Source organism: Argiope bruennichi, chromosome 7 (genome assembly GCF_947563725.1).
Source record: "Argiope bruennichi chromosome 7, qqArgBrue1.1, whole genome shotgun sequence".
Taxonomy (NCBI): Eukaryota; Metazoa; Arthropoda; class Arachnida; order Araneae; family Araneidae; genus Argiope; species Argiope bruennichi.
Window position 1 is genome coordinate 2,412,955 of NC_079157.1, and position 16,526 is coordinate 2,429,480.

General features: G+C 35.0%; 1 protein-coding gene across 2 annotated transcripts in view; it reads right to left on the bottom strand.

Annotated features, from left to right (window-relative positions):
* LOC129975659 (metabotropic glutamate receptor 3-like) overlaps positions 1 to 16,526 on the bottom strand; it is a 171,145-nt gene that overhangs the window by 95,460 nt on the left and 59,159 nt on the right. For both annotated transcript variants that reach the window (XM_056088765.1, XM_056088766.1), the window contains exon 2: positions 10,460 to 10,669. In XM_056088765.1, coding sequence (XP_055944740.1) covers positions 10,460 to 10,642 — 183 coding nt within the window. In that variant the 5' untranslated portion in view covers positions 10,643 to 10,669. The remainder of the gene's footprint in view (positions 1 to 10,459; positions 10,670 to 16,526) is intronic.

Genomic DNA, 16,526 nt, shown 5'->3' on the forward strand with positions numbered 1-16,526 from the left:
CCAGCGCCTTATATCTCCAGTAGTTGATCCCGAATCCCAAGACAAAGGCATTGAAGCCATTGTTCAAGAGGAAGTGGAAAATTCTTTGGCTCCATTGTCACAGACAACAACAGAGCGGACAAAGGTCAAACCAAGACGCCAACCTACCTATGCTGACGTTGCCAGACGAAATACGCCCGTAGCACAGCAACCACAGAGGAAGACAGATGTCTGGCGCACCCCTGATAGAAGACCCGTCTGTTTCCCTTGTGGCCGCCCTGGTCATGTAGTTCAATACTGCCGAGATCATAAAGCTATTTTTGAGGCATATCGGGCTAATAGGAGAGGTTTCGGCCGTCCGCCGTTGAATGAGGGACGCTATGCCGAAGAATACAGCCGAGCAGCAGTCCGAAGTTTGTCGCCGAGCCCATAACGAGGACGATCGCCGACATGCCGCTATAGATCTCCGTCGCTATATAGAAGATCCAGTCAATCTCCTAGCCGCCGAAATGAGGAAAACTAAGCGGTGCGACCTTTCTTGGGGGTGAGGCCGCTAGTGACAAAAATCCTCCCATTGCCGCAAAGATGTCGGGAAACAATATTGAAGTAATCGTCGACAATGAGCCAGTACTTGCCCTTGTGGACTCTGGAGCCTCATTATCTGTAATCTCGGAGAAGTATCGTCGCCAACTGAAGAAAGTTATATTTCCCACAACTAACAATCTTCTTTTAAAAGTTACCGATGGAAATTACGCGAGACCAGTGGGAAAATGTACGCTTCGTCTCGAAATGAATGGCCGACCTCAAGCTTTTGAATTTATTGTTTTGCCGCAATGCAGTCACGATATCATCCTTGGTTGGGATTTTTTGGAAGCTTCTCAAGCTGTTATAGATTGTGGCCGTTCGGAGCTTTTGTTTCAAGACGTTATTCGAGAATCCCAAACTCCAGACTTCAGCCGTTTATTCACGTTAGAGGACTATACTGCACCTGCTCGTTCTATCAGAAATATTACTGTCTTAGGCCGTGAGAACCATCGAACTATAGACGTAATAGCAGAGGGAAATAGGATGCTCCTCTTAAACAAGGAAGTTGCTATTCCGTCTACTATAGTTACGCTCCTTAATGATAAAACCGAATTATGGGTTGCCAACAGGCAAGGAGAACCTCAGCTTATCCCTAAAGGCATGTGCATCGGGTATGCCGAACCCTTACGCGAAGACTGCGTAAATGCCATAGACGAGGGATCTCTTTATTCCATAACCACTTCAAAGGCAAAGTTGGGTGTCATCGACTATACCACGATGATAGCTCCGGATTTGAGGATCGACCAAAAAGAAAGAATGTTGCGTCTCCTCCAGATGTTTTCAGATATTTTCGATCAAGAAAGGACTTTTAAGAAAGGAAATCAACTCAATGTTAAACACCGAATAAACACAGGCGACCACTTATCTATCAGTCAGAGAGCTTACAGAGTGTCCCCATCTGAACGCCACATTATCAGCGAGGAGGTAAGCAAGATGTTAGAAAGAGGCATCATTCAACCATCAGAAAGTCGATGGTCATCTCCAGTCGTCTTGGTCAGGAAAAAAGATGGAAGCTGGCGTTTTTGTGTTGATTATCGCCGACTCAACAAAATGACCAAGAAAGACTTGTATCCATTGCCACGTATTGACGGCACCTTGGATTGCCTGAAGAGGGCAAAATATTTCTCGTCTATGGATCTCTACTCCGGCTACTGGCAAATAGAAGTCGATGAAGCTGATCATGAGGAAACAGCTCTTTAACACTTGAGGCATTATACGAGTTTAAGGTGATGCCATTTGGCTTATGCAACGCTCCTGCAACTTTTGAAAGGATGGTGGATAATCTTTTGCGACATTTAAAATGGACAATGTGCCTTTGCTATTTAGATGACATTGTGGTGTTCTCAGAAACATTCGATGAACATCTTCAGAGTTTGAATACTGTCCTTCAGTGTATACAGAACGCAGGCCTTATCCTTAATCCAAAAAAGTGTCGCTTTGGAGCAAAAGAGATAAAGATCTTGGGACACTTAGTATCCAGTGATGGCGTACGACCGGACCCAGAAAAAATAAAGGCCGTGAGTGACTTTCCATGGCATCAGAAGCTTTCTGGGACTTTGCTCTTACTATCGCCGATTTATAAAGGACTTTTGCCATAAAGCCGAACCACTGCAGTTGTTACTGAAGGGGGACACAAAATTCTGTTGGGGACCTGAACAAGTGGAAGCTTTTAATACCTTGTAGAAAGATCTTAATTCCGATCCTGTCTTAGGCCTTTATAACGAAACTGCACCAACGGAACTTCACGCTGACGCGAGTGGTTACGGAATCGGCGCAGTATTAGTTCAAATACAAGATGGGAAGGAAAAAGTAATAGCTTATGCCTCGCGTACTCTGACGAAGGCTGAGAGAAACTATTCAACAACTGAAAGAGAATGCATTGCGACCATATGAGCTATAGCTAAGTTTCGGCCATATCTCTTTGGAAAGGCTTTCAAGATCGCCAGTGACCATCATTCCCTGTGTTGGCTGACAGGACTGAAAGATCCCTCTGGAAGACTCGCAAGATGGGCGCTGTGACTCCAAGAATACGACGTATCAGTGGTGTACGAAAGTGGAAGGAAACACAAAGATGCTGATAGCCTGTCCAGAAACCCATTGAAAGTCAATGCTTCATTATCTGGGGACTCCATAAGTGCCACTTTATTCACTAATCTGTCAGAAGAACAGATGAAAGATCCGATATTGGCAAAAATAATAAGACCAACAAAGTACCAAAAAAAGTAGGCTGGGAAACTTTGAATTAGTCGAAGGAGTCCTCTACAAAAAAGAATTTTGATCCGTCGGGAAAAAAATTTCTACCAGTGATCCCGAAGCATTTACGGCTCAGTGTTCTAGAATTCCTGCATGACGACCCTACCACCGGACATCTAGGATTCACCAGGACTTATGATAGAATAAGAAAGCGATTTCATTGGCCAGGCTTGTATAGAAGTGTTCGAAGATATGTGATGCACTGCCGAGAATGCCAAAAGAGAAAATCTATTCCTCAGAAGCCACCAGGTCATCTTGTGCCAATTCCACCAGCTGTCTCTCCTTTCCATCGCATCGGAATCGACCTGATAGTCCGATTTCCAAAATCGGACGACGGCAACAAATGGATTGTAGTATGCACTGATTATTTGACATGGTACGCAGTCACCAGAGCTTTACCGACGGCGGAAGCTACATAAATCGCCAAATTCCTACTAGAGGACATAATTCTGAATCATGGAGCTCCACAAGTTATCATTACAGACCGTGGACAAATTTTCCAATCCAAGATGGTGTCCGATATTAATCGCCTGTGCAATATCACTCATCAAATGACAACAGCCTATCATCCGCAAACAAATGGTCTTGAACGATTCAACAAAACGCTAGCAGATATGCTTTCTATGTATGTTGATGTCGAACAGAAGAACTGGGACCAGATATTGCCGTTCGTCACATTCGCCTACAACACTGCCAAGCACGACACGACAGGTTTTACGCCTTTCTATCTATTACATGGGTGAGAAGCTGCAACGCCGTTGGATACGATGTTTCCTGTTTGCCCCAACAAGTTCAAGCAGGAAGACGATTACGTTAGCCATCTGATCAATAGGGCAGAAGAATCGAGGCAATTAGCTCGTGCACGAACTCTCGAGGCTCAGCAGAAAGATCGCCGGCATTATGACTCCAAACATCGGATAGTTGCATACGAACCAGGGGATTTGGTGTGGATTTTTATTCCAGTTCGTAAAAAAGGACTTTCCGAGAAGCTCCTCAAGAGGTACTTCGGCCCTTATCAAATTTTGAGGTGGTTGTCTGACGTCACTTATGAAGTAGCCGATTTCGATCCTAATTCTAGAAGGCGGAAACCGAAGGAAGTTGTCCACGTTTTACGCATGAAGCCATACCATGACCCAGAAGAACAAGACGACCAACATTCTTATAAAATAATGGAGGTTCCAGAAAGAGACATTCCTCAAGAGACTACTCACGGTGAAGACGCGACAACTTATACTGGCCCTGTGACTCAATCGAGAACTAGAGCCACACGATGAAATGTCATAACATCGAAACGCTGTTCTTCTAAGGAGGGAGCAATGCCGCATTGAAGAAAGACAGTCGAATCTCTATGGCCGAATGGTCATGGCACTGGTCTTATGATCTAGAGACCTGGTTTCGAATCCCGCTAGAGACAATGCGATTAATAGTATCTGTAAATACTTAATTCCTCAATTTTATGTTTTCCTTTATTTCATGTTCCAGAAGATACTGGACATTTCTTTAATTTACCAGACAAGTGTTGTGGAATTTTCTTACTGTCTCCAGAAGAGTATTCTGGAACTTTCTCTGCTTGTATAAAAGCAGAAGATTTGTCAGTTACTGTATTCTCAGTTCTGTGTTCAGTTAATAAATTGGTTTAGCTCTACTTCTTGTGTGTGCGTCATTGAGTTCAACACTAGAGTATCTACGTGACAATATGTACAAATTTTTTTTAGTAAAATTAAAATGTAAAATAAAAGCTGATGAAACTATATTTAATGTGAAATATGTTATCACTTATGTCTATATAGTTTCTTCATATTGAGTTCATGTTCTTATTCATTAGATTAAGGAATTCTCTATCAGTTTATTTTTGTTGATAAACTTTACAAAGTGCATTGAAGAAAACCGTTTTTTTTGTGTGCAAATATTAGGACCCAAATATCCATTACGTTTAACAGAATATTTTAATGTGGGATCATTGTATCTGCACTATTTTCAGAACTGCTTTTCCTTTTACATCAAAAATCAAGTTTGGAAATTTATTTTTTCGATGCTAAGCTGTATTAAAATTTAACTCACCCCATTTTTAAATCATTGATACCTAGTGATAAAAATTAGGATGATTAAATTATTTCGTATTACTTTTTCTATATATATAAAATAAAATGAAATGTACTTTTCCTACTTTTAATTTGATTAAATCATTAGTAGCCGGCGTCATTACATAGGGGTAGCGCATTTTTCCCTTAATATGGACGTCCTGGGTTCGAATCCCGGTTCGGGCAAGGTTATTCTTCATTTGTGTTCTATCTGTGAGGTGTGTGAATGTGCATCCCCTGTAAAAAGGGGTTGTGCAAGCGAATGTGTGTGCTTCATCTTCATATGAGCTAGAAGTCAGACTTCTGCCCTTGGGTGCTCAGGGGTCTTTACCCTCGGAAGCTACTGCACCCCCTTTCCGTGGTAACGCGGACACGACATCATCATCATTAGTAAAATATTTTTAATTTCGAATAAAACCATTAAACAGTTTTAATGATAGTTATTTATTTCAAGTGAATTTTTAAAAATGAGTGTGTTTTGTCAATGCTTTATTATTGAGGAGCATATATCATGAATTTATTTTCAGATCTTTGGTAAAGATTTCAAGCTTTATCAGAAATGATTTAATGATTTCATATAAAATTAATGCAATTTGCCATTTTTCCTGAAGTCTATTAATTTGTCTGGGGGAATTGTCCCGAATAATAAAGTACAGGAAAAATGGAAATAGATTAATTAAAAAATCTTGGGTCAGTGTCTGACCCACAGGTCGGTAGTTCCACATCCCCTGTGATATATATATATATATATATATATATATATATATATATATATATATATATATATATATATATATATATATATATATATATATATATATATATATATATATATATATATATATATATATATATAATATAGTAAGTTTATAGTCGTTTAGTATAGTAGGTTTCCTTTCCTTTCTTCCTTCAGGGCTACTCTGCGAATTTCTTTACTTTCTGAAAAGTGGAACTCGGGAGGAAATCCAACCCACTTCCTCCAAAGCAATTACGATTTCCGCCGCAAATTCGATAGGATGGCGAGGTTTGAAAATATTTATTTCATTTTCCTTTCTAAGAGTTAAATCAAAGTTGACGACGAAGATCTGAGTGATATGATTCATACTTTTCACTACTGCAAGGAAACACAAAGCAGAATTCGACATCTTATTATTAATTATAACAGTTTTGTTATTATTCTAGCATTATTTAATAAATGGAAATTTATAGTTATAACAGTGACTTTTTAAATCTTTTTGGATAGGCAGATTTGGAAATTTCAAGTCATGTTTTCGATAATTTCTTGAAGCATATTAATTATTATTATTCCTCAAATCCAGAAGATATTAATTAATTCTACCATACTGTCAAATTATGGTTATCAAGTCGGTAAAGTAGACAACTTCTTAGCTGGAGCATCATTTTTAGTGGACCTGACCTTTCAAGAATTTTTTGTGTATTATTTTCAAGGTGATTTGATTCCCTGCTGTGGCTTGGAATAGTTGAATATTCAAACTTATTCAATTTATAATCAATAGTTTTCAAAGAATTATTCTTGGGGGGGGGGGATTGTCTTTTTGTTTTTTAGTATTTGCTTCCAGATAGGAATATTTTTTTAGTTAGCTGACTGACACCCAAATCAAAAGCTGCGGCGTAATTGATTTTAGTTTGAGTCAAAAATGTTACAATTTTTTTTATCACTTCGTTGGGAATTATTTTTAAATTAATATTTTCCTCAGAATTTTAAAAATGAATGAGATTTGTAATTATATACTTTATCATTTTCGTTTGCTATTAAAGTGAACTCTTTTACTCTTTTCAACTTCAGGACTAATATTATTAACATCACTATTGATGCGTATTAAAAAATGTAGCGAAGACTTTCTTTAACAAAGTGACGCAGAGATTTGCAGTTAGCCCTAGTGGCGTCAATCTATTAACAGCCAATGAAATTTTATAGTAATTCCTAATGTGATTGGGGTCGTTGGCTTTACGCAAATCGTTCCAGAAGGACGTATTTAAATTCGAGTTGATCTAACGATTGATTTATTTAATTCCACCATTACTTTTTAATAAAATATGGCTCGATAATTGTTCTAGTTTAAATGGTTCTGGAATCGGAAATTGTTCTTATCTTGGCAATAATAAATGAAAATGCGCCAAGTATCCTGTTGTGTTACTCTGCACAATTATGGACGTAAACTCGCAATAATGAATTGAATTTTCCTCTCGCTAAATGCTTCACACTATTATATTTCAATAGTTTCTATTTTCCTAATGCACTCCTAATCTGTTGCTCTTAAAAAAATAAATCTATAACATTTTTCTGATTAAATAGTAGAAAGAAATCTAGTTTTTTGATTCAAGAATTTTAATTTTCGTATTTATAAAAAAATCCTACAACCGATTTTTCACTTTTAACGGTAAATTCAAATCAATATGTACTCTACTTATAATTTCTATCAACTAATTGCATTATAATATATTGCATGTTCAGTTCGCATTGTCAGCTCATTTCATCTGTTTGAACACTTCACCCCCGCTCCCGCAGGCACATCCACTTTCCTAACACGATCTGAAGCTGCTTTCAATTGATGTCTAGAGACAATTGATGTTAGAAAGAAGAAGATATGTCTAACAGTACATAATGCGCAACGATTGAGCATGAGCATATTTCTTCAGCATTTGTGCTGATGTGGGCATAATAATTTTTGAGAAAAAATATGACTCGTAAATAAAGGGGATAAACACGTTTTCCTAGAAATGGAAAGAACAATTAAAAATGAGAGCTCGAATCGGTGAATATTATATAGAAGAGATTTGTGTGGATGGATTTTGTGATTTACTGTACTCTTTAAATGCGTTTTCATGTTTGCATGGCTGGCATAAGTTTTAAAGATAATTATTTGAATAGAGCTGCAACGTATTACTGACATGACTTTAGCAAACAGCAAACTTTACAGCAAACATGACTTTAGAAGCCAGAATAATAATAATTATAATTATAAAATATAGAATCTATAAATATGAATGAAAATTGATTGCAGATTTCATTCAATACGAAGAAATAAATCGTAATAATTTCTACATTTTTAAATACATCGATTTAAATTCTCATTTCTGAATTTATATCTATTCGCCTAATGAAAGGTTGCAAATTTATTCAAATTTTAAGAATTCTTCTACTCTGTGCCCACCACGAAAACACTTCTAGACAACCCTCTATATGTTTACGGCGGGCGTTATAGAAACACGTTTCTGTAGAAAGAGTTTATTTCGCAGAGGTAGAAATTCATTTAAGTTTCTTATGTTGCACATTTAGCGGCAAATCGGAGATATTTGGTGTTATTGATTTCATTTCTGAATGCAAATTCAAAAAATAATTCATTAAGCTGAAAATCACTTGCGTACTAAGAATATTAAAAATATCTGATATTCCTATGCAAAGAACAATGCAAATCAAATAGAAAAACTGAATAATTATTTGTATGTGCGATTGCACCAGAAAACAAAACAATAATTACGAAGTAGAATCATGCATGGCGAAAATTTAGCCATTTCATTTGTTTTAAATTTATGGAAGTAATTAAAATCAAATTCTCCGGAGCAAACGCGAGGTAATCTGTCTAACTTAACATAAAAACAATAGCATAATTAATTGTAATTATTTCATAAATATTTTGGCTTAGAGGGTTCTTTTTATTCTGTTATAAAGTAAAATGGCCATTCTTAAATATGCTTGAAACCGTTCGAAATTTATATTTATTTCTTTTTATACACTATTTTCCGAAACATAAAATAAAAAATTACAATACTATCAATTTTTAGATTTTTAAAAATTTTGCTTTGACTTGTAACCTTTTTCAGTATGTACAAGCTTTCTAAACATAATTAATTTCGCAAAGTTTATATGTAAAAATACTCTGAATTTGAAAATAATGCAAGTGTTTATTTGGGCACGTGCCAGATGTTCCGGAATGAAAGGAAAACCCAAATAAATAAGCCCAGCATCGCTTTACATTATTCTACGAAAAAAGTTGTAAAAGTTTGTTTTGAGGTAGTATTCCAGATGATTATTTATTCTTTTTTCTCGGCTTGGAAAAAAAATCTAATTATTAAAAAAACCTTTTCTCACGAACTGAAAATTTAATGTAAAACTTTTCTCAACGATTCCTTTTTCCAGTGAAAATTTAACTTCTCTCTCAATACTTGAAGTAATTTTCTTAAAGCAGGTGATTTCTTTTGTTGGACGTAAAGATCTTGGTTTGTCAACTAACACATTTTTCGAAGTCGTCAATTTCACAGTTTCGGTGAATAGGCCTTTTATGGTACTTTCCAGGTGTTCTCAAAACTTCCGTTTCTTCCAGAGTCGGAACTTCATTTTTAAATTTCCTAATAGTAAATTCCGACGCACTAGTCGCTTGAGAAGCTCTTTTCAAAGCATGTGAAAGAGGAACTTTCAAAGATTTTGCTGCAGCTTCTTCGGAGCAAAATTCTGCGATATTATGCACAATTTTACGTACTTGCGATTTTAAATCTCTTTTCTTAAATTGAAGAGGTATTTTAAAGAATGTCAAAATTTAAGGGACAAGAAAAATGTATTAAATAATGAAATGCAGTTAATAATAACCAAATAAAAGATTAATAAAATATAAAAGAAGTAAACTAAACCAATATAAAGACACATGCAACTGCGGCGAAAGCGAAAAGACAAATAAGCAGCAGATATTTTTTTTTTAATCGATTAAAATTGACGTCAAGAAAAAAGAGTAACTCCCATACTTCCGTCCGATTCCACGTATTCAAAATGGATCTTCCTTACTGAAACCTGTTTATATAACGCCCGCCGTAAACATGGACGGTTGCCTGGAAGTGTTCTGGTGGTGGACACACAGTAGTCATTCAATGATTGTGATGCCTATTATGAGTAAATTAAGTAAATAAATAAGTGAAATTTAAATTCGTATACACATTTCTAACTGTATATCCATCAATGAATTGCTCGTCGTCATGTATCATTACTCTTGCCTGTTTTTTTAGGAAACCGATAATGCACTTCTTCCTGGAAAGTTAGAAAGTTCTTTCCTTATAGTGAAGAGGTTAAAAAAAATTAGCCATGGACACTGCACAACACGAACGACATAGTACCTCCTGCATATTTTCCATTATTTTTTTGTATTTCCATTGATAGGTCACTCATGGCCACTCCACGCCTAGAAAGTTCATACCAATCTTCTAACCATCTTCTACCAATCTCCCCGCCCATCTCGCTACAACCCTGCACATATTTCGCGTATCTATTCCCAGCCGCATTCATTCGGTAAGACCTCTTCCAGACGTTGTGGAGTAAAGAAAATTAGAAAGGACTAAATATTCAACCTTCCACTCATGTCAGCCAATTTAACATTTGACCACATTCACTTTTTGTTTTGGGATGAAGTGGTTGGAATTGTACAACTTGGCTTGGCCCTAAATGATGATTTGTTCGACACCTGCACACTTTTTTACTTGCTTGCACCTTATGCATCATTTATCGTTTGAATATCTGGAAATTTAAATATAATATAAGTGATTTGGTTCACCTGCAGTCGTCCGCACTCGTACTTGTTGTCTCTCTCGTGTATGGGGAAGAGGGCCCCCAGCATGATGTCGCCGGTGACGTTGCTCATGCGGCGGATGGGCCAGTTCTGGTTGGCGCTGATGGCGGTCACCAGGGGCAGGAGGGCGTGGTACAACATTCTCAAGTGCATCGCCCTCACGTACATGACGTGGAGAAGAGAAGTACCGACGAACTGCAAGAAAGAAGAATATTTTCAAATCGCAATTCATAATCTGAGCAAAAGCATTTCTTTTATGTTCTTCTTCTCTAACAATATTAATATAGAATAGAATAAATCTTTGAAGAAAAAGAAAGGACGCAAGGTGAACAATACAGTGGGAAGATATTCTGAGTTCATTCCAGAACAATAATCGAAAATTGCTCTCCCCCCCCACACACTGAAATTGACCTGTACTTTTGTCAGTCCAAAGTATTATCACAACCTGTCCAACAAATAATACTCCACTAACATTTCTCTATTTGGTGAAGCATCATCCGTACCCTTTGTTCAAAGACAAATTAATAGAAGAAGTTTAAAGACACGTCTTAAAATGAAAGAATGAAGAATATTTTACCAGAATCAATAATTATTTAGTAAATATTCTTCGAAATTGAATATTATGGACCAATATCTTGTGCTGTAAGTGGCAGTCCATGTATAAATTTTGCTTAGAATTATTGGCTTCCATGTCAAATTCGAGTTTCTTGATTAAAAATACTTTGATAATTTTATGATTGTTAAATTCTAATTTTTGTGTTCTAAAAGTTTGTACAAAATTTTTTGATATTTTTTCCCATAAATAAATAGATAACAAAAAAAATGAAGCATATAAGAGACCTGTAATTCAAACAATAAAATCAACTAAAGTAAGTATTACTTTTAAAATGTCATAGAAAAAGATTATGAACAATACTTTATTAAGAATGCAACTGCGGTAACCTCTATTATTAATGAGTCGTTTTACAAAGAATTAATTGAAGCCAAAATCATGGCAAACAATTAAAAAGTATGGTGACATGGAGAAAAATTTTTTTCCCTAACTTTATATTATATAAATATTTCCATGTTTCAAAAATCACAAAATTCGTTAGAACGAGTAGCAAATATAGTACTTAATATAGTATAGTATCCAGACACCTGATATTACTCGTAATCTCTAAAAGTTAAATTCTAAGGGGGAGATGCCATTCAGTTTTGAAGAATGACCTCCTTAAAAATATGCAAACTGCATTCTAATAAGGGTCTGCTACATATATATGTTTGCATAATCTTCTAATTTTGTAACTTCTACCCTTGAGTTTTCGTCTTTAAGCTGATTAACTCATTCACAGATTGACAAATGGATTCCAAATAACCAGATATGTGCAAGAAATAGTAAGAAATTCTGGGTAAGTCCAGCAATTAATATTTAAAAAAAAAGATTAAATTAAAAGTTTTGGAGCAGCTAAAGAATAAAAGTCAGAGACATATTTTCTAAAACGTTTCTTTGTATAATTAAAGCATTTGATTTGTTAGTTTTCATATTTAAGTTTCCATCAAGCGATATTTTAAATAATTAAAGAAAAAATTTTTTAATTTCTTTTTACAAGAAAATTTATATAATTAACAAAAATAAAGAAAAGTCAAGAAAATTTTATTCCACTTTTTTAAAGACATTTAATAAAGGTTTAGTAACACTTTTTTTTTTTTTATCAAAGTATTGCTTTTATATTTTATTCATTAATGTTTTATTTTTTCAGATATTTCGCTGTAATAAATTTTTACTTTGTGCAGAATTTTTCTACTGTGCCTTTTTCATCAGTTTAAATCTCTCAAATCATTTCTGCTATTGTTAATGACTACCATTTGTCAATGAACAAAACTTCGCTTGAAATGCAATCGGAATAGAATTTGCTTCATGCATCAACTTTTTACTAGGATTTACGACTTTTACAACTAGGTTTTGCTTTCTGTTAAATTTTATCGATGCTTTATTCCTACTGATGAATACTTCAGGCAGAGTATCAGGCATAGTATTAATAAATGTATATCTGAGGATGATTTTTTACATGAATAAATATTTCACACACTTATTGAGAACATATTTCTGCAGAGAAGAATCTCACTTGGATAAAATGTCTCAAAACTATCATCAGGTCTTCATTAGAAATGAATCAAAATTTAGCATTTTCCTTTCGAAAACTTCTCGGCCAATTATGACACAGCACTTTTTTACACTGTTTGAAATGGAAGAATTCATTTTTGGAAGCAATGCATTTTATTTTCGGACATTTTTCTTATTGAACATTTTTTATTTTGATTTTCAATAGTTAGTGCCTTTACACTCAAATACATTGTGATGAGATTATTTCATTTCTACTTGAACTAATAAATAATTGTCTTAATAAAAGGCAAAATAAAATATGATTGACAAATCAGGCTTCGTGTTACAAAGATTTGTTCTTTTGGAAGAGATTCGAATCTCCCAATTTTCTTTTTCTTTTTTCAATATCGCTGTCAATTGCCGTCCATTCACCGAGTGCTAACACAACGCTCCTAAAGCTGTCATCGCTTTCCCTTTTGTTTATGCCAAGCGCAAATAAAAACAGAGCGCGCAAAAGAGACTTCCGTCGTCTTTGCGATAAGAGAAGTTTCAGTACGAAGAGGTGGCATCCTATACGCGGGCTCTTAAAGGACGTATGAAGTCGGAATCAACAGATTGTATCATACGCTCATGGGCGAATCGAGCATAGACATGGCAGAATTTATTTTCTATTTTCTATGTCTATTTTTATATTCTATTTTTTATGTCTATAACCAATAATTTAATTATTTTTCCGTTAAGTAATTAAATAAAAAATATGCAATGCATTTCTCAATGCATTTGAAAAAGCAGATAGAAGTAAATTTCAAAAAGCAGATTCCAAGTGTAAAGGGTCTTTCATTATGCACTTTAATCGAGTTCTGACATTAGTAGCTTCACGCTCTCAGCCATACTCTTTGGAAAAGAAATAGGATACTATCAAGATGAAAGACGATGCTAAAGACCGTTGAACAATTGACCTTTAAAAAAGAAATTTTAAATGTTTTTTGACAATACAAATATAAAATTTTTTGCGAGCCTAATATTGAAAATGAATAAAGAAAGGTATAAAGAAAATTGACTACAAATAAAAATATTTTAAAATATTGCAATATAGACTCTTTTTTCTAAATAAATGCAAAAATTGCATCCTTACATAAAACAAATTTTAATTAAATATCGACCCGATTTCTTTCTATTCGAAAGCATTTCGTAATTTTTTATAACTGAGAAAAAGAACTGCTGGAAATGTAATTAAGAAAAAATTATTTCGAATTTCATCAAAATTAACCTTTTGACAAACGTGCCTGAATGGCCAGAATCTTTTCCAAGGCTAATAGCCGAACACTCAGTTGAAGTATGTGAGTATGGGTGTGTGTGTGTGGGGAGGGGGGTGCATTTACTCTTCTGATTGATCTGAAAATAGTGTCAATTAATCTGGTGCATGTATGGTGATTTTACGTATCGATGGTAGCTTAAAATACATCCAATATGCTCATTGTACTTGCCCTCAAGCGCCCTCCAGAGATTCACAAGGAAGACTCTTGGACCTGAAATTACTAGTTTTGATAAATGGTAACTGTTTGAGTAATAGGCCTACGGAAAGTTTTTTAAAAATTTAATTTGATTTGTAATAAAGTATTAAGCATGTTAAAGTTTTTTCACAATAACTTTACCACGTATTAACATATAATAAATATTTTCCCGCCATTTTGAAGTTTATAAAATAGTTTCTCAATTATAACAATTTTATTTTCGCTCATTTTTTTTCTTTATTTTTTATAAAATTTTCAGATTTAATTTGAAACACAATTGCAACAAGGATAATTTATTGTTGCATTAAATATTCTTCGCTTGCTTCTAGTAATTTTAAATTGTAATTAAATATTGCTTTATTTAGATAGTAATACCAAAATAGAATTTTCACCTTAGCTTTTATTCCAATGCTGTTTTAAAGATGAACATTCCTTTGCTCTGCAAATGGGATGGTGGAATAATCTATACATATAAAGGGACAAATGCATTCTAACCATACCATGACAATAAAGCATAAGGCATCAATCTACGATGTGTCTAGCTAAGATTAGCGATTTAAGGATATTATTCAGAAGCAAACTCTTGAAAATAGCGATTAAATCATCTTTCAAGAAATGTCGCTAAATTTCTTAGCTCATTCGTCTTTGCTTGTATTCTTTTTATCGGATAACTTTCTTTTACAATGAAAGAAAGGTATTTAATAAGAGAGATACCTAAGCAGTTGTGCATAGCTGCATCAATTTAATTCTTCTTTTTTTCTAATAATTAGGAGTTAAAACCTAATTAAGTTAAATTGATAAAACCTAATTCATTTAACTTAATTTATCCGTCTCATTTCTAGTTTGAAATAAGAACTCTTCTTTTAAATAAAAAAATATTAAAAATTTAAAATTAATTAAATAATATTAAATAAATTTTCAATCATCTTTCCATTGATCGGATTTACGCGGATTGATAAGTTTGACCCAGAATAATTAATTGGAATCATGCAGTTTCCGTCTGTTACAATGTGATCATGCATTCATCATGTTTGCTACAGTCATAAATCATTTGGGTAGCTTTCTCTAAAGATTTTGTGCCACTGAGCCATTCAACCCTGAGAGTCGCTATGTCATTAGATTTCATGCCAGCAATTGTGGGAGCGATGTGCCGGATGATGAATGACAAGTCTGCGGTAACAGTTCGGAAGACTTGATTGATTTGACAACAAGACATCCATTACGCAGAGCAAAGAGTTGCCATTGTTCTTTTCAATGACTCTCATTGATATATTTAAACACCTTGTTCATATCTAAAAATTTCTTTAAAATTTCAGATTAATGCAAAAATGAAAATGAATATTAAAAAAGTACATGAGAGGAAAAACTTCTCTTGTCTAATGAAGATGGACTTTCGTCACATTTGTTTTGTCCATCCTTCTAAATTACACGAAAGTTCTTTTGAACCGGGGTCTTATAACAGAGATGCCTCCTGAGCCAACAGCCCATTATCTTTCCACACCAAAATAAGGAAGTTCCATGCTCCATATATTTAATTTTAGTCGTTGCCAGGGGAGTGGCAATTTATCGATGCTCTTCTCAATCCTGTAAGTAATCAAAACGAGACTATAACGTTTTCGTTGATTTTCATCCGAATAAACAATTTATCAAGTTTTGTTATTATCAATTTGGTTTCTTTATGTGAATGAAAATCTCCTAGTTGCTACGAATTTTCAGTGAGAATTAATTTCAAAAGAACCTCCTTGTTCATCAAAATATGGCGGTCGAATGGCAAATGCAATGCTTCCGATAAGAGAAACAAGCAATGAGAAGGTTCTCCGTTGACCTTTCTTGAACGTACATTATGCAGTGATGCGAACTGAGCATGCATTTAGTTTCACTAACGACCCGTTTTTTAAAGCAATACTAGGGCTATTTTGAGACGGATTTCGTCATTTTGAACCACGGTCAGATGATGAGAATGACATCTGAGCTGCCCCCGTCCCCTCTCCAAACTTCCTCCCAGACCAGGGGGAGGACGTTTAGCCCTGTCTGATTTAGAGTGCTCCAGACCAGGTTACACGATGGTTCTTCGGTGGAATCGGGTCTCGAACGTGAAGTCCCACGCTTCCGAAGCCGAGATCTTACCACCAGGTCACCGGCGTCCCCCAAGCATGCATTTAAATCTCTTCTCTTCTGCTTATAGGGTTCAAAATATTTGTTTTTGAGGTATCTCATCATATATTCAAGAATAAATAAAGCAAATACTGCAACGAATTTGAACCATAAATGGAAACACATTCACTATTCTGATGATAAAGTTATATGCCAATTTCTATATTCAAAGTTATATGCCAATTCAATATATAGTTCATTTTGAATCGCGTTCACATAGACTGCTGAAAAAAGATAGAAGAGTTTCTATCTATGGATTTCGTCCAAAGTCAGCAACACTCTCTAATTTTGATGTGCC